This window comes from Apaloderma vittatum, unplaced genomic scaffold (assembly GCF_000703405.1).
Source record: "Apaloderma vittatum isolate BGI_N311 unplaced genomic scaffold, ASM70340v1 scaffold18933, whole genome shotgun sequence".
Lineage (NCBI taxonomy): Eukaryota > Metazoa > Chordata > Aves > Trogoniformes > Trogonidae > Apaloderma > Apaloderma vittatum.
In genome coordinates this window covers 34109-56721 of record NW_009707716.1, presented here as the reverse complement: position 1 = coordinate 56721, position 22613 = coordinate 34109, and the positions used below count along the sequence as shown (strand labels likewise).

Sequence of the window (22613 nt, the reverse complement as noted above, 5' to 3'; positions counted from 1 at the left end):
AACACAACCCAGTGGTCAAGCTTCAGAGTCTTACTAGTGAAGCTTTTCACTAATTTGTCAGTAGTCCACATGAAATGCTATCTTATAATTTTATCAGTATTGATAATAACTCAGCCTCAAATCTTCAATGACTTCAAGAATATTTTGGACTCTAATCTGGTTGTGAAATTTGACTGTTGCCAGAAGTGGTTAAATGCAGACGAGGAGATTCAAATTTAGTTCACTGTCTGTTTTAAGTCCATAACTCTTGGACTCGTGATCTCAATATCTCCCCCAAAGAAGTCTTACTGAATTAAAATTTATGTTCGGTCTATGTGGAAAGCTCTTTCATCAGGGAACATCTGACAAAGCAAGAACCCAAAATTAATGCCCATAGTACTTGGCAAATATTCTGGATTTACTCGTGAGCATTCACACGCTCCAGACCTCTGCCCTTGCTGCCTGCTCCACATGATATTGTGCCCAGTCCTTGTCCCATACTCAGGTCAATGTTTTGGTTTACACAGTCAAGCATATCTGGCACTCTGCAACCCACATATCTACCTTTGTTGTCAGTGTGAGGCATGCTATTCTGCCAAAATATTTTGTTCGGAAAATGTCATCATGGAATGTTTTGACATTATCTTAAAAGAAAAAAGAAATCTCCCCTTTCTTTAGCTGAAATTATTTGCTGAATTCTACTTGAACCAGTGAATAAATTTGGTCATGTCCAACATTAATCATATTTTTGACAAATAAATTGTTCATAGAAAAATACCTTTAACTATTCTGTGAGGAGACACACCTGCACACTCAGATGTGATATTACAATTATATTTGTAGGTGTTTTCCACGGCAGCCTGCTAATGACTAGATTAAATCACCTATCTCCTCACTTCAGGAAAGATTCAGTAGTAACTGAGACCCTTGAGAGAGTATTGAAGAATGCAAGGTTCCTTAATGATTCAATGCAAGATTATTTGGCATAACTCATTCTGTAATTCTGATACTCTGCAAAAATCATAGTATTCAAAAGGCCCTTTGGGATGCTTTTTAGCATAAGAACTTTGTGCTATATAATACAGAAACATAGAAATGGCTGGCACAATTTCTAAAGGCAAGTATTTTTTGAGTTCTGCTTTGTGTGCTGAGGTGTGTTTCTCTTCTCTTAAAAAAACCCCAAACAAGTCAAACTAAAACAAAAACCCCCACAGGCAATGCGTTAACTTCAAATAAAAAAAAAATCAAAATAATTAAAGAGCTGAACTGAGACGGAAGGTGCTACCACTAAGTCCCTCCTCTAAACTCTGCAGAAATCAGTGGAAAGACCTGCTGTCTCCAATAGGCTTTTGAGCACATTCTTTATGTACAACTAGCAAGCAAGGAGCCCTCTCTCTCCAGCCACTAGCAAAAACACAGTAATAGGCAGGTTTGTTTCCTTTCATTGTATGGATGTTTCATTCATACTTGAAAAGGCTTGTTTATTGCACACACACACACACACACACACAGAGGCACAAATCCTTCAACTATATGACATAAGCTTATTTCCACTGCCAAGCTGAATACCCAATTGCATCCAGTGCCAAAAAGATAGGGTCCTATTTTGTGCTTACAGTGCTAAAATATACAAATTATTAATTTCTAGTTCCGGCAATCATCTGCTGATGTTCAAAAGTAAAACTGCTTCTTTGTTTCTGATTCCCTTTCTGTAAATACTAGCAAAGAGCTTTTTTACATCTGAACCTGAAAACATCTGAAAAATAACAAACAAACACATAATAGTAAATTTACAAATAGATCTATATCAGGCTGCGTTGTTTGAGTTTTGTAATGTTGATCCCGTACAAGGAAAAATGTTTTATTGCAAACAGTGCTATAAACTAATTAAATCTACACATCATATGCAATGTATTTTAACTTTCTTGCTAAAGCTCTGTTATGTGGTAGGCTCATAAAAAAAAATAGAAATAACTAGTCTTAATTATTCAGCAAAAGCTCTGCTATTCTTTCTTCCATCATAGACAAAATGCAGAAGGTGCATGTTATTTACTGTGTACCCTTGAAGCCATATTTTGTAAGCTCCCTGTATTGTTCTGTAGGTGCCCGACACCTGGCTGTGATGGCTCTGGCCACGTGACAGGGAACTATGCATCCCACAGAAGGTAAAAACCGTCCCATCGCACGGCGCTGCAGCGCTCAGGGTTCTCAGCAAACAGCAGCAGAAAGAGGTGGCTTTTATTCTGTGTGCTTCTTTCAGTTTATCTGGTTGTCCTCGTGCCAGGAAAGGAGGTATCAAAGTGACTCCTACCAAGGAAGAAAAAGAAGACCCTGAACTTAAGTGAGTACAAAAAGCAGCAGTCTGCCACCAGTGAAGGGGAAATAGAGACTGTAAGAGCTCGAGATGTAGGACATCATAGGAGATGACCCAGTTAATCTGAGCCACGTGAGAACAGGGGCTAGAACTGGAGACAAACCAAGTGCTTTTGTTTCTATAGAAGCTGGTGGAGTCCATCGCTCTGGAGCTCAAACAGTGAGGAAGGATTGCTATATATGTTTGCATTGGTCCCATTATTTTAAACAGTGCTATAAAAGTGCCACTTGGTTTGAAAATTTGGCAAAATGAAGGAAAACAAATTATTTCTGCCTGTAGTGAAATCCAAACATGTCAGCTAATTAAATGTGAGTGACACCTTCAAAATGTGTCCCAGGGAACTTATATATACATAAATTTCCTATCTTTCCTCTATAAATAAACAAAATTTCACCTACAGTGAAAACTCAAAACTCAATAGAGGTTCACTACATTCCTGACTTGAGTGCATATTCTATTAAAATAAGTAAATGATAATGGTCAGAATACAGATATGAAGATTAAGTTGCGTACAATGTTGCTCTTAATGCTTGCTATGATCTGTGAGAGGCTGCCTAACACTGCCAGAGCAGCACAAAAAATCCCAAACCTTTCTTTATGAGAACCTTTATTTGTATGAGAGGATACAAGTTTTCCAAGTACAGGAACCCATTCTCTGCCTCATGCCAAAAACCTAGGTAGAGAGGAGAGAATGTTGACTTTCTGTACACTTGTAGAAGTGTAATTTATTGCCTGTGGTAGAATTTAAATTATGTTTTCCAGTAAATTCTAAATGAATGTTTTATTTTCTTAGGCCATATGACTATTTTTTAAATTGTCTAACCTTAAGATCAGCTGAACCCCCATAATTCAGCTTGACATGAATTAAATGCTCAGGTACAGTGTGCCTCCAGGGATTGAATCTTAATCCATTAGTGCAAACTGGCACAGGCAGCTGGAATTATTTTCTCAGACTTTCTTGAGACTGTCTTCACCTGCTCTCTCCAGTGAAAACGAGGGTTCTTTTGCTGTGTTTCTGTAGATGTCCAGTGATAGGCTGTGATGGCCAAGGTCACATATCAGGTAAATACACTTCTCATCGCACTGCTTCTGGTTGTCCTTTGGCTGCCAAGAGACAGAAGGAGAGTCCCGTCAATGGGTCTTCACTATCCTGGAAACTGAACAAACAAGAGCTGCCACACTGTCCTTTGCCAGGCTGCAACGGGCTGGGTCATGTTAATAATGTTTTTGTCACCCACAGAAGGTATAACTTTGTGTTTTCTCTTTTCATTTTCCCTTAACATTCCACTGTTGAATTGGCAACATTTGAGGTTACCATCTAAGTAAATTGTGCTGAAGTCTCTTGAGTAACAACATAGATTTCATTACAGCAGAAGTAATGTGGATCAGAATAACTAGCAGCAAACTGGCATGAACTTTTATCTCTTTTTCTATATTTCCATTGCAGCACGACTTTCCAAGGTCTTTTCTTCAGACTGGCACACTTTCTATATGGTTTAAACCTTAATAGAGTTCTTTTCTAGGCAAATATGGGGTTGTATCTGCATGTCTTTTAAAGAAAATGGAAATGTCATTGAAATATATTAGGACACTACTATAAATTTGGACTAATTAACTCATGATAAGCAATATGATAACTTCCAACAAATAACATAAATAGCATGTTAGGTCATTGCAAACCAGATGATTTCTGTCATACTTAAGGCTGTATCACACTCAGGATCATGTTAGTTAAAATAAGGTAGTAAATGTATTTTTGTGATATGATAACCTTTCCCAGCACAACTGAAACCCAACAAGTAACCCATGGCTTTGAGACATTCTTCTGATTAGTTATCTGCTCTGGGTAGAGATACTAAGCAACATTTCACAACTGGAGAACTAGTGTGTCTCCCTTTATAGCTTTTAACTTAGCAAGTGTGAAACTAACTTCAACCCATAAAAGCTTTTCTTTTTTTTTTTTTCTATTCGTTTGGAAAGAGCATGTCCATTAGGGTATTTTAGTTTGACATTTTACACATGCACCATTTTCCTTTGGAACAAAATTTTCCTTCAGTCCTTATTTAGCTACATATGAATATAAATCGTTTTGCCAGTTCTTCAGTGTATGGGTATTTCTTCTTTGTTATTTATAAAGATAGCATTAAGACAGTGCAATTCATCTTAGCCCTATAGTGGGCTATAAAAATTGCCTTAGATAATTACCAGTTGATGAAATTATAAGCTTTGAAATAGAAAAACGTAATTTAATGTGAACAGTGGTTAAAAAGTAAACTGACTATATAATAGAACCATTTTAAAAAGCTATTACAGTATATAAGGTATATCCAGACTTATTATTCTATTGATCATTATTATGTATCAAGAAAATGATACAATAGTTGTGCACTGTGGAAATCATCCCATTAAGTAAGTTTTTTTTAGGGTAGTAAACTTGCCTCTCTCCTATGGAGCACAAGCCGTCAATAAAACCAGCTGAGAGTTTTTATTTATAAATGTTGGATCTTCAAGAATTCTGTAAATGCATCTTCACATAACTTAATAGTAGCTGCCACTGGTGTTTTGATTATTCTAAAATATGCTTAAGAGTTGTTTGCTTATAGGTTGAGATTTCTGTGCCAATTTTCAAGCTGGAATACAGAGTTAAATGGCTCTTTATGAGTTATGTCATTCCCTGAAGCTATGCTATAATGGAAATACTGATGTGACCTTAGGTACAGAGGTCTGTCCAAGTGCATGATAATATTGCCTGAAAGGATTGTTGCCATTTTCGAGTGGGTGCTAATGTTTTCTTTTCCTATCTGTTTCAGCCTGTCTGGTTGTCCTCTGAATGCACAAGCCATAAAAAAGGGCAAAATTTCGGAAGAATTAATGACTATCAAGCTTAAAGCAAGTGGTGGTAAGGAGATTTGTAAAAGATGATGACATTTATTTAGATAGAAGGGCCCTGACTCCCATTTATATTTATGCCCCTTTATGCCATTCTGGCATTAATTCTCACTCCTTTCAGTTTTCTCTAGCAATAACAAATCTTGAATAACAAAAATCTTTGCATGAGGGATTATAAAACTCTTTTCATTTACACCACGATAACACCGAGTGTACGATCTCATCTTGTCTCAGAACACTCTTTTTTGATTTGGAGATGTTTTTAATATCATTACTAATAAATTATTAGTTACAGATAAGGAGGATTTTGTTATCTGTTAACTAAGATAAGAAGGAATAAATATTGTGTGCAGAAATTGACTCCTCTTCCTAATTTGAATACTACATGGTTTAGTTCTAGTACATGCAGTACTTGGACAATTTTTCTAACCCATGTCTTAAGTGTAATTACCAAATCCTTTCTTATACAGTGTGGTTTATTAACTGGGCATTGAGCCAGGATTCAGGGAACTTGGTCTTTATGCCTCCAACTGCTGAGGAAAAAGGTTGCGTTATGTTGGGCAAACAAGTTTGCTTCCCTGTGTCCATGTTGTCACCAAGGCAGGGACTGCCGCTTAGAGATTTCCCAGGCTGGCTCCCCAGTAGACTCAGTTCAGGACTTTAGGTTTTAAAGTAGTAACGGCAATGGCACAAATCTCTAGGAAGAGCTCATCTCAAAGTGAGACTGAGCAGAAAGAGGGAGATGTGTTGCCAGCAGCTGTAGCTGCCCAGTATTTTTTAGGACAAAGCTGTCATTAAAGACTTGAAGTGTTTTTTCTTTGCTATCTAAATTGTGGGGGTGTAAAAGCCTTCTTTTTTTTTTTCTTTCTGTAATGCTTGTTATCTTCCTGAAAATTTTCCTTTTGCCATTATTTAAATTTCACTATTTTCACATGTAACTGAGGCTGTACTTCTTGTAGTTATTCTGCACAGAAATTTGCCCTCTCAGAACTTCTTGCAAGATCAGAAGCAGGTGCAGATGAGCTTACTAAAGTCAGTAATTATACTAGAGAAATTAGCCTGGGGTGTTCCCTGCAAAAGAAGGGTTGCTGTTACATTTCTTTTAAACCAAAACTAAATAAAATTGCAAATACCTTCCCATGTTTTATGATAAACTTTCCTCTTGAGAGGTAATTTTTCTTTTCTGTATCTTACAGCTTGTAGTGCATGCTGCACTGGAAAAGGAATCATTAAACACAAAGACTCAGAAAGCCCCTTCTATCTTTCAGCTCATATAGATGTTTTACACCTAGGATAAAAATTAGCCATAAATACAAAGTAAGAGGCAATTTAAGGGTCAATCATTTGATCAAAACTCTATCTTCCTCTTGTTCAGTAATAGGTAACATAGCTTGTTACTCATATGTCCTTTTACAAGTGGGCACTTTAAATCTGATGTTGGTATTTTCAACTATTTGCAGGTATTGAAAGTGATGAAGAAATCAGACACTTGGATGAGGAAATAAAAGAACTGAATGAATCCAATCTAAAAATTGAAGCTGACATGATGAAACTTCAAACACAGGTATGACAATGACGTCAAAGTTTTACCTTTTCTTTTGATATGTTTAAGGACAATAAATAAATTAAATGTTATGTAAATATCATGTTTAAATACAGTCTTCTGTACGCTTGTTTTACCATCACCCTGTGACACTTAAAAGTACCAAAACCCTACATGTTTTTTGTCAATTTTTTCATTGCTTGTTTTCTGTAAATAAGCAGCGTATTCCTGGGTATTGTCTTAAAGATCTGGTAAATGACAAATTCAGGGTAGTTTGGAGCTAATGTTGTCAAGCAGAAAAAACATGTTTACCAAACAAAACATTCATTTTTCTTTGTTGATCAAACTTCTGTTGACCAAACCATTCAGAATCCCATGACTGTGTTTTTTTTAGGGAAGGTATTACCTGTTACCAGCACACTCTAACTCTTAATACGAGTTGACTTTGTTCTTATGTGTGCCTAAGAATATCTCCCTAGTTCAGTTCACCCACTGTCAGTTATTCAAATACTTTGAATTTTGCTTCCAGGCAACACCTTGTACAGAATTGGTGTCTTTCACTAGTTTGTGTAGCAGATTAATTTAATGGGAGCTATGGAAAAGAGTCATTATCTTTCATTCTTTTGTATACTTGAGAGATTAAATCGGCTTTAAGATGTTGATAGTGGTTCTGTGCAGTGAGCTGAATACATTCATCCTTACAGGACTCCTATATGCACCTGAGAGTTCACCTGGGTAGACTGTATAAAAGAAAGAGCGGAAGCTTGATCAATATGTTAGTAATAAGAGTTTAAGAATAAAGTTCTTAAATGAGAGCTGGGAACTGAATCTAAGTCTAAAGTGATCTGAAACAAGTTGAGTGTAACTATACCCCTCTCTGTCTGTATCATGCTGGAGTATATAGTGTTGGTTCATTATGTTTTTGAAATAACCACCGTATGTATTGTCTACATAAAGGTGAAGTTTTTGACACCTATGCTGGATTGAAATGATCCACCTCACTCCGCAAAGTTTGTGGGGATATTCACCCCAAATTGGATGGCAGTAGGGAAGAGGGGGTAATGGTATGTGAGGAAGGGAAGTAGCTACAGCAAGACAAATTTATACAGTGCAGAGACATGCATCCTAATGAGGAGAGGGTGGGCATAGCAGCCATGGATGTGACTCCATTGGTCTCTGCCTTGCAGAGCCATGGCCAGGCACCAGAGTGCCCTGTCCCACTGCCCACGGCAGGGTGAGGAACTGGGAAGTGGGGAATCAGGGCCTGCATTGACGCTTTTAATTTTTCAGCATTGTTTTTGACATATAAGCCTTCAGACATGAGTGTATTCCCAGCACTCTCACCCTAAAAAAGATACCATTTTGCTACCTTGGATGTTTTCTCCTGTTCTTTCCAAAGCACTTGTTTCCATTTTGTTGGTCAGAGATCATCTTTGCAATGATCATTGTGCACTCAACCTCTCAGTTTCCTTTCCACTCTATTTTTCTCTTATTGTGTGCCAGCCCTGTCACTAATCCCAGCCAACTCACAGCTCTACCCTGCACCCGGGAGCAGGGCAGGAAAGTAGCACAGCAGCTAATACCCGTGCCCTTGCTATTGTGGTTGAACAGCAGGGATGCTGTAAGAGCAGGACAGCAATGTAAACATCAGCCTCCTTTTTTCTTCTCTCTGCCAGCCCTGCGGCCACACTCTCCATCCCAGCTCCACACTGACCTTTCACCTCCCACTGCCTCCCCAAGCTCATTTCCCTTCTCCCCCCACAGAGCACCTTTCAGTGCTCCGCTATCACAAGGTTTCCCCATGAACTAGCAACAAAGTCCAACAGTTTGGAGCAAATAAAACCTCTTCCTTGCTATGAATATATCTATCCTTGCTGTGAATTTATATCTATCCTAAAAAAACCACACTCATACCTGAGTTTCTGACCCATCACGGCACCTCTTACAATCATGAGACTGCCATTTTGGGTTCAAACTGCAGTTAGAACACTACCAAGGGTCTGTCTGTTTCTGTATTTGTGCCTGCCTGTGTCTTTTAGATAACATCTATGGAAAGCAATTTGAAAACCATAGAAGAAGAGAACAAACTCATAGAGCAGAACAATGAGAGCCTGTTGAAGGAGTTAGCCGGCTTAAGCCAAGCCCTCATCTCCAGCCTCGCTGACATTCAGCTTCCACAGATGGTAAGACCACAGCCAGCAGCTTCACACCTTCTTTAAGACTGTTTTACAAGCACTTGAAGCAGATGAGCAAGCTGAGCAACCAGCAGGGGAACTGGAGCTGCATTAGCAGAGAGCTCTTTTAGTCTAACTTACTCCACAGAGATGCTATATCATGAGCCAGCCCTGATATCTCTGCCCTGGACCACACTGTGCAGGACAGGCTTTTCCCCCATCCCTCCCTGTCTGAATGGGTACCCTGCACAAAGAGTGAAAACTTCACAATTACTCTGCTCCTAGCTGAAAACTTTATCCTGTTTCATACAGGTGATTTTTTTCTGGAGCCAATAAAGCTCTACCTTCTCAAAAACTCCACATCCTTGGTGTCTTACTTGTATAACAAGGGCCAAAACTGCAGAGGGACTTGGGTCTTCAGAGTTATGGTCCCCCTTCCTGATCTCAAGAGTGCTGCTGGGAGGTTAGCTGGGGACAACTACGGGGATGTCAGCCACAATCCCAGAGCCAAAAAGGCCACAATAAAAAAGCAAGTTACACTGACGATAATATCTCCAATCCCTTTTCTTGCCTGGAGAATGTGCGGTTCCCTCAGCACATACAAGTCCCTTCGTTTCTACAACACCTCCATTAATTTGGATGGCTGCCCTGTTCATGACTTCTTCCCAGTTGCCATACTGCTGCTTTTCCATGCTTTGGGGTTGGGTGTTTTGGGTTTTTTTGGCCTTAATTTTCTCTCCCTCAATTATAATCTGTTTTGTCTTCATTTAGGGGCCAATCAGTGAGCAGAATTTTGAAGCATATGTAAATACACTCACAGACATGTACAGCAATCTGGAACGGGACTATTCCCCTGAATGCAAAGCTCTGCTGGAAAGTATCAAACAGGCAGTGAAGGGCATCCATGTGTAGGATGTGAAAGCTGCTGGGCAACAGAAATTACTTAACAGCAGTAAACTCCAGATGGATCTGTTAGGAGTTCATGTACTGCTAAGGGGTGTAGGTTGCCATGCTGCATTTAGAATTGCAACATTGCACTAATTTTTTCCCAGCTGATGTAAAAAAAGAAAGAAAAAAAAGAAAAAAACACAACAGACTATTTGTATTAACAGCAATGCACTCTTAGTATATTGTATTTATTTCAGTACAATTCGTTTTTTTTTCTTCTTTTGCACTCAGTTTTTGTAAAGTGAATGTAAAAAGTGTGTGCGACTATTTTTTATATTTTTTATTTATTTCTAATCAAAGAGTTGGTTTTTTTTATCTTTTAACAGCATTTTTGCGGCCTGCCATATTTTTACAAATGTGTTTATTAATTTATTTTACAACAGGATTTTAAATAGACTGAAAGCTATACTGTAAAATAAATAACTTGCTGGGTTTGTACAGGAAGAAAAAAAAAAACTATGAAAGTAACAAATGACTGGACCGTGGTTCTAGTTTTATTTTCCTCACATCCTGCTTTTTTTATAATGGCTTTGTATCAGAAATGGGTTCGCAGTAACATGAGATGTGAAGCTGCACAGGATGAGAAGATGAATGGTGCCCACTAGTGGGAACTTGGGCTCGTAAAAGCACAGTATGCTGGGAAACGGTGTGTTAAAGAGTACGTTAGCAATAATGAAATATAGCAATCAGCAAAGCACTTGACTTGGCTGTGTGATTTAGCCTATGCGAATGATTATTTAAAATGTTTCAAGAGAACTTCAGATTTATTTTACCACTGCAGTTTGTTGGATTTTTGTCAGAGTTAGCTCACGGAGGGAAATGACAATTACTTCCGAACAAGGAGGATAATTGGACAGGACTGGTACTTTTTTAGTACGAGACATTGAGGTTTTATCTAAGTGACCAGTATTGCTATGGATTTGGATTTGGAAAACGCAAACACATCCCAAGCTGAAGGCTTTGTACATATTGAATAGAACACATTTCCCCTGAAATGGCATTTATTACTGGTTTGAACTTAACGGCAGCTGAGAAGGCAGCAGTCTGGAGAGGAATAATACCTCTCCAGCACAACGGTGGTTGCATTTGCCTTTGAACGAACGGTAGCAACCCCGTGACTGGTTTCTTCCATCCTTCTTCACTGAGACTAGGCTGATACTGAACTGGTTACCAGTCTTTCGGTAGGGTATCGAGCGCTACAGAGCATACAGACAGACAGGCGGAGGCGTGGATAAATGAGCACTTGCACGGAGGTGCAGGCGTGTGCCTCGGTATCTGGTTAGCCTGGGTGTGGAACTTCTGAATCCGTCAGAAAGTAGCGGTTGCTATCACAGAGGCAATGTCTATTTCAGGGATTGTAAGTAATTAAGCATTGTTTCAAAGGTTTTTTTTATATTTATTTTTTTTAAGAAAAAGGTATAAACAACCAGCTAAACTGCCTTTTTTGTATGCACACACACCTCATGTGCATATGTGCCTCAGTGTAAATGTATACATGGATCTAGTGTGTGTTTAATTTTTCCGTGCTATAATGAAAGTGTTTATTTTTATTAGCCTCATTTATATTTAGATTGAATATGATGGCATTCACAGGCTTGACATATACAATTATATTATTACTGTTCCTGCACAAAAGTACTATTCAAAAGTGATTCCACTCTCATGTACTGTGGTCACTGTTCTGCATTAGGTGGGGCTTGCTTTTTGTTTGAGGGTTGATTCAACTCTCCGATCTTAGTTTAGACAGGGGGAAATGTATGTTCTTAGGATCTGTGTTTATTTTAAAACTGATTTTTCAAAAACTACCATATGTGCTGTCTAATATAAATAGGAGGACACCAAACAAAAATTTGCTATTAAAGTTATGGTTCCTGCTAAAAAAAAAAGGCAAACATTTGTTATACTTGTTAAATGCATACAAAATGAGTTCACTCATTACAAAGACTGAAATTTAATTTACTAAATATTTTAACAAATTTGATATATTTTATTTAAGTAAAAAAAAACCTCTTACTGACCTATGTATTTATTATTATGATTTACTATGGCTTCAGGTTAATTTATCTGTGTTTGGTTGTTTGCTCAGGATGTTCTGTGAAGTATGTTTGTATTTATTTGCCTCCCTTGTACTTGATGTGTTTTGTAACATGCACTGATTTTTTTCTTTTTGTTTTTCTTTTTTTTGTGTTTAAATGCATTGATGAGCTATACTGTAAATTAGACCTTTTGTAAAGAGCAATGATGTATGCATTTTTTAATTTGGAGTAGTTTGTATACTGTTTCTTCATACAATTAATATTTCTTACATCAAAACAACAAAATTGTGTTCTGTGCTGTACATTTGGTGTATGGTAGGAAATAAAATTGATAATGAAACATTGCAGCAAGTTTGCTGGGGTTTTTTAGCCTCTAGATGCCGACTTGTGTTATACTTTCTTAACTGCACCTGGCACTATACAATGTGTCAGATGTTTTGCTTGCTTTGTGTACAAAATGTGTCATCCTTGTAAGTAAATTTCTAGTATAAATAATTTAATTAATGTTTTACTTTGTCAATTTGAAATAAGGAGGAGAAAAATGGAACTGCTTAAGAGGTTCTTTTTGCTTCTGAACGAGGGAAAAAAAAATCAAGATAATAACCACTGCATTATTGAATGCATTCATTTCTTGGCAGTTGTAGACTTCATTTATACTGATAAAGTATAGGATTTGTGCTGACCTTTAACAGCTGCTAAATGATGTTTAAACATAAAAGCCATTGTAAAGTTTCCAGCAATTTGGAACCGCCCACAGTTCCAGTGCAATTTTCTGCTGAGATTTGCAGTGCTTAGATGTTACACAAATAAAAATCTACTGTTTTTAGAAAGACAATATTTCCAGCATCTAATGGACTTTCTTTTTTCACTACTCGTTATAGTGAAAACAGGCCAGTTTTATTTAGGATGCATGCTAATGGTTTCAGGAGTATTTCTTGCCTCATATTCCAGCTTCTCATGAGTAGACCAAGAACAATTTTCATTTAGAAAATAAGGTAAATTTAAAGCCCATGAAGTAGCTGGTGATTATTTATTTGAATAGACATAGTTAGATAAACCAAAATGGACTCCAACACCAGAAAAAAAAATGACATGTCCTGCATTTAAATGAAGCAGAGATTCAAAATTTGGATCATGTCAGGAAACCTGTATATTCACAAATCTTGCCAAGTTTGGAGCTGTAGAGTCAGCAAAGGGCTGGGATGGAGACAGACCTGCTCAGGGAAGCTCTGCTCCACTGGGGCTCTGAGTCTTTGCTTTGGGATGTTTATTCAAGGAGAGCGTGAACTCATTCTTAAGTAATTAAGAGTTACTTAAGCAATATTTCTTAATGAATAGAAAATAGCATTTCCTTCAGGGTCCTTTAAAATTAATGCTTATCCTTAGCTGTGGATCTTTAGGTCAGCAGACACAAAAAGGGAATCTTTTCTCACAAATCACAGATGAAGCAGAAACGAGTCTCATTAGCAATGTGCCTTAATAATAAAAAGAGAAAAACTGAGGCCAACATTTTGATTTTGTCTTACTGCCTAAATTCAAATTAAAAATTTAGAAGGCCTTATTGTTAGACAGGCAGATCCCCACAGCTCTTTTTTTAAGTTCGATACTAATTCTGATTATATGTTGTTTTTTAAGATTGGAGAATGGCAGTGGCATGAGGATGTACATAAATCTAAGAACACAATATTATATTCCACCAATGTGAGACAGGGACTGTGAGCAAAGAAACACTTTCCCTAGCGGTTTTGGATAGGAAATACAATATCCACAGTTAACTGATTAAATTATTATTATCTCAAGACTGTTCCTGCATTCATCTTTAAACAGTTTGCTCTGATAAGGTTTATTTTGTTTTTTAAATTATGGTCTTTCTCCATTAAGAAAGAATAATATAAATAATTAAGCCATATTCATTACCAGACTAACATAAGCCCTCGGGGGGAAAAAATCAAAACAAGAAAAAAAGTTGTGCTTGAAATGAAAGAACCTTTCAAACTATTTCCAACTTCTGAAATTTCTGTTTTTAGTAATCATTCTATATCTATGGCTATGGAAGGGAGAAAAGTGCTTAATTCAGTACAAATAAATAAACTTCATCAATTGAGTTAACTTGAGTGGAATCAAAGCCCTATCAAAGAGAAGGAAAGGGAGCAAGAACAGTAAACATTTGCTGTTGTTTTAGCTCAGGAAGTGTATCCTGTCTCTTAACTAATCGTGATGAAGGTTTTTGAGTCTACAATGTGGAGAATAGACTTCATTTTCTACTGAAATTTTATTTGTTTTTACTGATTAGGCACCTCTTCTCTCCTTGCTGGCTTAGAGTTTCTATCTACTTACGTCATGGCTTTTCCACTCAGTACCCCTTCATCCTACTCATATTGTACTTCTTTTTTCTTTTTTAATAAGTCACAGGATTCCTTGATGTGAATTTGTTATTATGCAATGATGCAGAGTCATGACAGAAGCCTTCCCCTTTGTTTCCTCCCCTGTTCCCTCAATTCTATGCATTCTACCTGTCTTGGCATTTCTGCTATGCTTAAAGTTTCCTTGCGATTTAAGCAGCTGTATAACCCAGATGCTGCTAGGAGATTTGCACAAAACAAAGTCCTTTGTTCACCTCGCTCAGGATACTGTGGGATGATAGAGCTCCATTTAGCTTTTGTGCAATGTAGGACAGTGACCTAGTTTCAGTACCTTTCAATATCTCGCTCTGGTTTGGTTTTCTTCTGTCTCTTTTACTCTAGTAAGTCTTAGACAACCAAGCTTACACATAATTTCATCAAGGATTAGTCTGATTTCCTGTCTGATTTCACAGTACATACTGCTTCAAATGCATTTCATTCTTAACGAATGTTTCCAGGGACATTGTCCAAGTAAATCTCTGCACTTCTCAGTTATGTGATAATAATTACTATTTAGGTTGCCGCTATCTTCCCCTGAAACTGTTATTGCACAAAATTTATTCCAAATCAGATTTTGGTGCCCAGCAGCAGATTATGGTGCCCCTCTTCACATCCTTTGAAGATGTCTCATTTTCAGAAGGTATTTTTACCAAGCAGAGCATTTTGAAAATTCCAAACTCCTCTTCTACTGTCTGTGGGTGCCTTTTTTTAAGGTTCTGATCGAAAATAAAACAGGGGAAAAAAAGGGACCGAACCTGATTTTTTTATTTACCTGAAGATATCACCTGTCCAAACAGTTCTATACCACTGCTACTGGAGCTTGGGCTTGAAGTATCTGGCCTAAAATCTTCCTGTGTAGTCATATGTAGCATCTCATGAGCACCCTCTGCTTACTTCTGACACAATTAGCAAAATCTGGATTAGGAGCCAGGCTCTATACTGATTTCAAGTTTCTTGGCATGAAATTCATTTGATCCTTTAGAAGTAGGATGAGTTCAGTTCCCTTGGGAGGGAATTGCCCAGAACTGGGAGATAGAGTCAGTTTCTGTAGTTAGTCCTGATGCCTGGACAAACAGCTTTTAGGGAAGGAATGAAGGTTTTATGAATCTCACAAAAAACTACCAGGAAAACGTGTAAATCAAATTCATTCAGAGAAAAATGCAGTGCCTTTTCCATAGACTGAAGAGCTGAGCTCTTTGCACAGACACATGTGGCAGATGCTCAGTGCTAAAGGCTTTGAGGGGTCATCTTTTGTGTTTCCCAAACTGCAGGTGACAAAATGACACTTCAGGAAACCCCATTCTAGGCCCTGCTCAGTACTTTGGTTAACCCTGGGCAAGACACTTGATATGAGCTCGAGAAAATGAGCCACATACTCTGAAGTGTTTTAAGAATGAGCAACAGCAGTGTTACACGGGAGCATGTAGTACAAGCATGCATGTACAGTGAGGCAGAAAGAACCAGAACACATGTATAAGAACACACAGTAGCTATTAATATATGACTGGCAGTGTGCTCTCAACTTCACAGGAATAATTGCTGTGTTTGATGAGAGAAATCTGCAATACCTCATACTGGTATAGTAGAAGGTGTCCCTGCCCATGGCAGAGAGGTTGAAATAAGGTAATTTTTAAGGTCCCTTCCAAGGCAAACCATCTGATGATTCTGATTCTATGAATACCACGCGATATATTAAATGCCTTGATGGCAGTCATTATAACTCATGTAATCACTTTGTTCCAAATGTTTTAGAGGCGCTGCATGGTACGAGCTAAGTCATTCAGATCTGCTGCCTCTGGTTTAGTTCCTCTACGAATCATGGATGGCTCTATTCTCTACACTGCAGGCTCACTAGTACTACCTACATTTCTTATTTCAGATGCTATCAGGTCTTACATACAGCTCATCATGTAGGTTTAGTTCTTTTTTTTTGCCCTCCTAAGGCATTATTACAGTCCTCATTTTATTTCTATGCTTCTTACGTTGTTTCCCCTGAAGATATCTTCCAGTTAATGCTGCTGGTAAGTCTGAAACTAAATTTTCAAAATGCAAAATCTAAATTTCAAAATAACAGAAGCAAAGACTATGAAAGAAGAAGCACTTTTATTGAGATACTGCAGCTCCTACAGATTTTGTGAAAAATCAGCTGATTGCCATGAGAGCAAAATTATGATTCACCATAAGAGGGAAGAGGAGGGAGGCTCAGCTGTTGTAGATTCTGTTTGGCAAGGGCCGGCTCCTGCTCAGCACGATGTACAACCGAGACTAGCAGCACAGAGCTGGTGTAAGGTTGGCCAGAGAACTGCACCCTTGTGCCTGGTGCAATGTCAAAGGATGTAAACGGCATAAGTCCTATGCGTGAGTATAAATATTTGAGCAAGAAGTCATATAGGCAAGCAGTGACTCTAGTTTTCTGTGTTCATAATGACAGTGATGGGGTCAGGGGCACTGGGCAGAAGTCCACAGGACTACATCAGGTGCCAGGCTACATCAGGTCCACCTGGAGCAAAACTAGTCTGTTTCCTAAATGTGAGTATTTTATTTTTTAACAAACTAAATACCCTCTCCAGCTTGCTATGGTTTCATCATGAGTGGTGTTACTAACCCTGCTTCCGGGGAAATTGCACACTACCTCTGAGCTCTGACTCACTCCAAGAGGTATTTGTGTCTGGAAGAATGAAGGTGACTATTTTCTCACAATATCTATTGGGCAGGCAAAGGTCTTGCTGGGGAATGCGCAAAAAACCCATCTCCAACCATGATGCTTTCACAGGCTGAGATTTTTGTGGGGGTGGCTGGTGAGGAACCAAGGTGTTTGCCGTGTTCTTTTTCTCCTCCACCCATTAGCACCTCCCAGGGTGCTGCAATCCCCAAAACGAGGTACCAGCCACCCAGCTGCGTTTTCCTCCTTCTTGCCCTTCCCTACTCAGGGCAGGCTGGAGGCAGCCCTTGGGTTTTTTGTGTTTGTTTTTTTTCTGCAAGAGGCTTAAATCTCCTTTCACCATCTTGGGAGCATAGTGTGACTGCAGCCATCGCTGGCTGGCCCGGCTGCCACCGCTCATGATGCCCTTTTTATTACCAGATTAGAGGACATTGTCGCGATGCGTATGAGGTCTTTCAGATAAGGTGCTGTACAAGTTCCAGCAGGTTCCAAACACAACAGCGCGGCTTTCGCATCCAGCCTACGGGATCAGAGTTTATTTCCCCGATGCAGACAGCTTTGCACTGCCTTCCTGTTAATTAAAGTATTGATTACAATACCGCACTGTTTACATGCAAGATTTTGCATGGTCTTGGCCATTCACATGCAAATGAACTTGTAAGCCTTTCTGTGCCCTAAAATCTGCTGATGTCAGTCTTCCAATTCTAACTCCATGTTGTAGGACATGTGGCTTTCTATAGCTTAGCTTTGATGCCCCCAAGCCATATTATCTCAATTCTGAGGTTCATTATGATAAATCTTTCACTGGTTTTAAATCAAAAACTTTAATTGTACTGTACTTATTCAGCTTAGGTTTTGGCTCCTGAAGGCAGCAGTTTTAATTGCATCATTTGTATAGTGGCCCAATATGTTTTGGTGTGAAAAGTGCATTATCACGTTTAATTTTGAATTATTTTTCCCATATGTTTTAGTTAGACTAAAACTTCAGATGAGGCTTTCCCACTGCTCTCTCACTCTCTCTTCAGCATTTTTTAACGAGCTAAGACCACACTATTTTCTTTTGTTCTCATCAGTTGAGGTTTTAGGGAGCTGTTTATTTGTAGGGTAATTCTTGTATTTATGTAGAGCAAGGCATTAGACATTTTTATCCTCTACTTATTAACAAGCCAGATGGTACCGGCTGCTACCCACACAATTCCAATTATCAGATGGCAAACTGAAATATATGTGGGGCAAATGAGAAGATGTATATTAAAGAAGCATCACGGAGAATTGGCTTCTCAGAGATGTTGATTCACAAAGGGGTACTAGCAATTAGGGTGTGACAGCCTGCTGCTGAAAGTACAGCACTGGCCTGGGGGCACGAGTATTCAGCCTCCAAAATTTCAATACTATCTCTCTCTTTCCCCTATCGTATGAAAACTTACCTTTGAAATTTGACTCAGGTCTTTTGTCCTTTAGATTTCTTGTCCACTTCAGAGTGATGTGGAATATCAAAGCCAGTCAGCAAGTTAAGCTATCCCAGAAAGAAGCAGAAGCTTGTGCATCACCTCTAATACATCTTCAGTCACCCCCTGACATGCACCTCAGTGACACAGGAACAGCTATAGTACTGAAATGCAGGATACAGCAAAGTATTGCTAGTCAAATTGACCTAGAAATTACAGTTTACACACAAATTGTTGCTTAAGGACAACTTTCCTCTTCAGGTTTAAATATAAGGAGATCTGGTCATGCTTATTGTGATTGGCCTTGTGGTCTTTTGGAAGCAACTTAACTTCTGTACATTCAGAAGGTAGACCCAGTTCTTACTTAGGGATTCACCTTACATCTGTGATGTGCTAGTAATAAGGAATGAGTGTTTTAACAGAAGGTTTTATAATACTTTTTTTTTTTCTGGCCAGAAGATACAACTTCTATAGGAAATGGTTTAGTGTAAAAACTGTGCTTTCATGCTTCATTTATTTTGACATAGAAATAGTACATGAGTTGGCTGGGAAGGTAGTGAATTATGTGGGAACTTTTTTGTGTGTGATATTTCTATTCCTTTTCCCCGCTGGAAAGTTAGTGCTGAAAGCACTAACCTGAATCAAACTGTGAAGAAATTGATGTACTCAGGTCAGATCAGCTAAAGGTAAAAGTTATTTAAGCTAAAATAATGGCTTTCTAAAGTTCTTCAGTTGTTCATATGGTTTACTAGAAGGTTAATCATCTATGTGAGAGGATTTTGCAAAAGTTGTAATGTAAAGCATTTCAGATTGTCTCCAGTTTCTGTTTATAGTATCCAATCAAGGGAACACCTTCTCTTTCAACAGCTGCTCTCACAATGCCAGGGAAAAAGTACTCTCCTTGCAGTTGTTCCTGGCTCTAACACTTACAACCTACAGATCTTGGGGAAGTCTCTTACGAGGATGAGTCTGATAAACAAATCTTCATGGTTTATACACTGTTTACACTTCAAACAGTTTGCTCAGTGCAATTCCTGCATGTGCAAATTCTCACTCCTATTCATGGGGAAATGAAAGACATGCGCAGGCATTTGTCTGCCATTTGGTTACACAAGTGCGTGAATCTGCAGCTGTGAAGAAGCTGGTGCTTCTTCCGTCTCACCTTCCATCTGTCAGATGTAGGGGGCTAATAATGTTCCTTTCATCTTGCTGTTAGCAGTAGACTTGAGCAAGATCTGTATTGGTCTCTAAGATGCTCTCAACGAGATTTTGTGTGGGTCAGTTATACAGCCATTTACAAAGTCTTGGGGAGTCCAGACAGAGCTTTTGTATCTAGTTACCAGCTACAAAAGAAACCGCCAAACTATTGTTCAGTGCTTGTTCAATAAATGCTCACTCCAGTGAAAGTAGTGTGTTGCCTACTTTCTGATGTTCCTGAAAAAGGTTAGGCAAAGTTGAGAGATTGAAAGTAAACAAACACCTCCTCGAAGCTCCAAGGTGCAACTGCCAGTCTCTCACAGCCTACAAGGTCGTCATGGGTGTTCACTTTTTTTGCTTCTATTCTTTAAAACCTGTAAGGTCAAAGCCTGACTTGATTTCTCAAAATAAGAAAGCCAATGTTGGATCAGATGCTTGAAGATCATTGACATACAAATTGTTGTCAGGTCTGGATTCCAAAGAAGTGCTTAAATAGCTGAACATCTGTGTACTCACTCACGTAGAGTTGCTGTTTCATCCACAAGCAGCTGTGGAGTAGACAGGCAAAATTCTCTACACGGTGATAATTACAGTGTGCATTACAAAGGAGGAATAGTCATAAGAGCATGCAATCAGTTTGGTTTTTTTTTAACTTTGGAACAGGGCAACAGTGCTAGATCCAAGGCTAATATACATAAAAGAGGTTTCTCAGCCAAAATGGAGGAACATTTAGTCATATCTGACCACTACTAGGAAAATCCCTTACTGAGCAGGAAACTTTTTCCAATCTCAGTTTTGCCTCTACAGAAGCAATGGGTAAGAACTACTCCAGGCACCCAAACTGTTCCAGAGACTGAAATACAATTGATTCTCTATGGATTTACAATTTGCTTTAATAAGCTTTTATTGCTCACTACATATGCCTGCCTACTCTATTTAGGCAGTGGCATTAGCCATTATAGTATCATTACTTACCACTAGGTTCGTGGTGTCAGCTGAGTATCCTTATCAGAGCTCATGATATTTTCATCTCTTATCTTATGCTCTTTCAGTCTCTTGGTCACATATTTATATGAACACTACTGCAGCCAAGGGAGGAAAAAAAAAAAAAAGCAAGCTTACTATGAAATCTTTCTCTCATGCAAGGCAATCAGCTATGCACTGCAGAAAGCCTATGAAGTAGAGCTTAAATGAGATAAAATGGGATTTAATTAATGCATAAGCCTTATGTGCTTGTACAAGACTGCCGTTTCCCTGCATTCTGGATCTATGTGCTCAACTTGCTTTTTCACTGCTAGTAGCTGAAAGGCATTGAAGTGTGAAACAGTGCTGTCCCTGGGTTAATCCTGACACTTTGAATTTGTTGTTTGAAGGTTCACATGTGAATATGAGTGTGCTGGTGTGACATTTGGGGATCACTGCTCACACGGCCAGAAAGAACAGTCTCATCTCAGGTAAACAGATCATCCTGGACTAAGGCAAGAGTGAATGTATCATAAGAATTATGCCAAAGTACAAGAATATTAAACTGTGATGGGTGTTCAATCTTGTATCTTATTGTAAAATGGCTATATTTTATAATCACACGAGTTTCTGGTACAGTAATGAACACAGCAAATTCCTATTCTAAGTAGTTTGGTTCATGTTTTTACACGATATTTGTGGTGAAGAAAATAGAAATCAAGTTACTATTGTATTTTTTTTACCAACAGCAAGACTCGTTATTACACCTGAAATATTCAGCAACTGTATTTTATTCATTACCTAAACGGATTCCAAAATTTCAGAAATTTTTCTCTGAGGGGAGATTCTAGGCACAGCAAGATTTGTGAGAAAAAAAGACGATAGGTAACCATAAAAGCAAACCAGCTGTCAAGGTTTTGCTTGTTCCCTTAATAGGTAGCTTTGGAAAAGCGTTGTTTGGATAGAATAATTGCAAATCTGAGATTGTGACATTATGCAGTGTGCGCAGGAGAAAAATAAGGAAATGGAACGTTTAAAGGAAAATCCACTGGAGATGGAGTGAACTGAGGAGTGGTAATGGGAGCCCCACTGTTGCCTGAAATCAGAGCCAAGGAGAAGACGCAAGGCTGGGCACGAACTGAGGAGAATTGGTCCTTGCTGAGCCTAAATACAATTTTCTGATACACCTGGCACAAAGGTGTGTGGGAAACAGTCACCTAGTGATGACTCTGGGTGCTTAAAACACAGGATATCCAGCATTGACAGTGTCGTGGGACCCTCCCAGGAAAAGCCGATGGAGTGGTACAGGCAGCCTCCAGCTGCTGGGACAGGTGGGCTGCATTTACTGGCATGGGGACAGAACTGCAGTGCCCAGTTTTGATGAATGTGTCCTTGAGTGGCACTTGAGACTCTTATGGCAGCAGTCACTGGGGCTTCAGGGAGCTTGTAACAATTTGTACTACCTGGGAATCATCCCCGTGTATTTTAAATCCCACAACAGAAAAAGAAAATTCGGCAAGATGCTTAAACGTGTTAGTGTGAGTTGAACAACACAGTTGTTCTGCTGACCTGAATGGCCCTATTCACGTGGTTACAGAAAGGCCTGCAGTGAAGCACATTGCTGAATCAGCTCTTATGTGTGTACTAAAATACAACAGTGATTTCTGCAATCAAGGGCAGTGCCAAGCTCTGGTACATCCCCGCCTGGAGTCAAGATATTAGACCATTGCTGCTGTGTGTAGTAGCTGGCATTGCAGCTCCTCTTCCCAGGCCTGCTGAAGATGAGCAGGAAGCACCGACACAAATTGGCTCATGCCGCTTCTTTAATAATTCATGTATTTTTGCTCTCTTCTATAGTTAATGAACCTCCCCCACTCTCACCCTCATTCTCTCTCCCTCTCCCATTCAGTCAGTTTGTTGTGGTTTCATGTATCTAATCCATCTGTCACTCGATTATAGCTATCGAGCACCTGTTATGGATTTCTAGAGTTTCATTCA

General features: G+C 38.8%; 1 protein-coding gene across 1 annotated transcript in view; it reads left to right on the top strand.

The window, feature by feature from the left end:
* The window catches only part of ST18 (suppression of tumorigenicity 18, zinc finger), a gene marked incomplete at its 5' end in the record, with an annotated part of 72510 nt that extends 62566 nt beyond the window's left edge, over window positions 1-9944 (top strand). Inside the window, 7 exons of the mRNA XM_009866318.1 lie at window positions 2082-2144; window positions 2240-2320; window positions 3375-3596; window positions 5164-5252; window positions 6703-6806; window positions 8825-8968; window positions 9731-9944. Of these exons, the coding sequence (XP_009864620.1) occupies window positions 2082-2144; window positions 2240-2320; window positions 3375-3596; window positions 5164-5252; window positions 6703-6806; window positions 8825-8968; window positions 9731-9871 (844 nt within the window). The remainder of the gene's footprint in view (window positions 1-2081; window positions 2145-2239; window positions 2321-3374; window positions 3597-5163; window positions 5253-6702; window positions 6807-8824; window positions 8969-9730) is intronic.
* Window positions 9945-22613: the final 12669 nt, after the last annotated feature.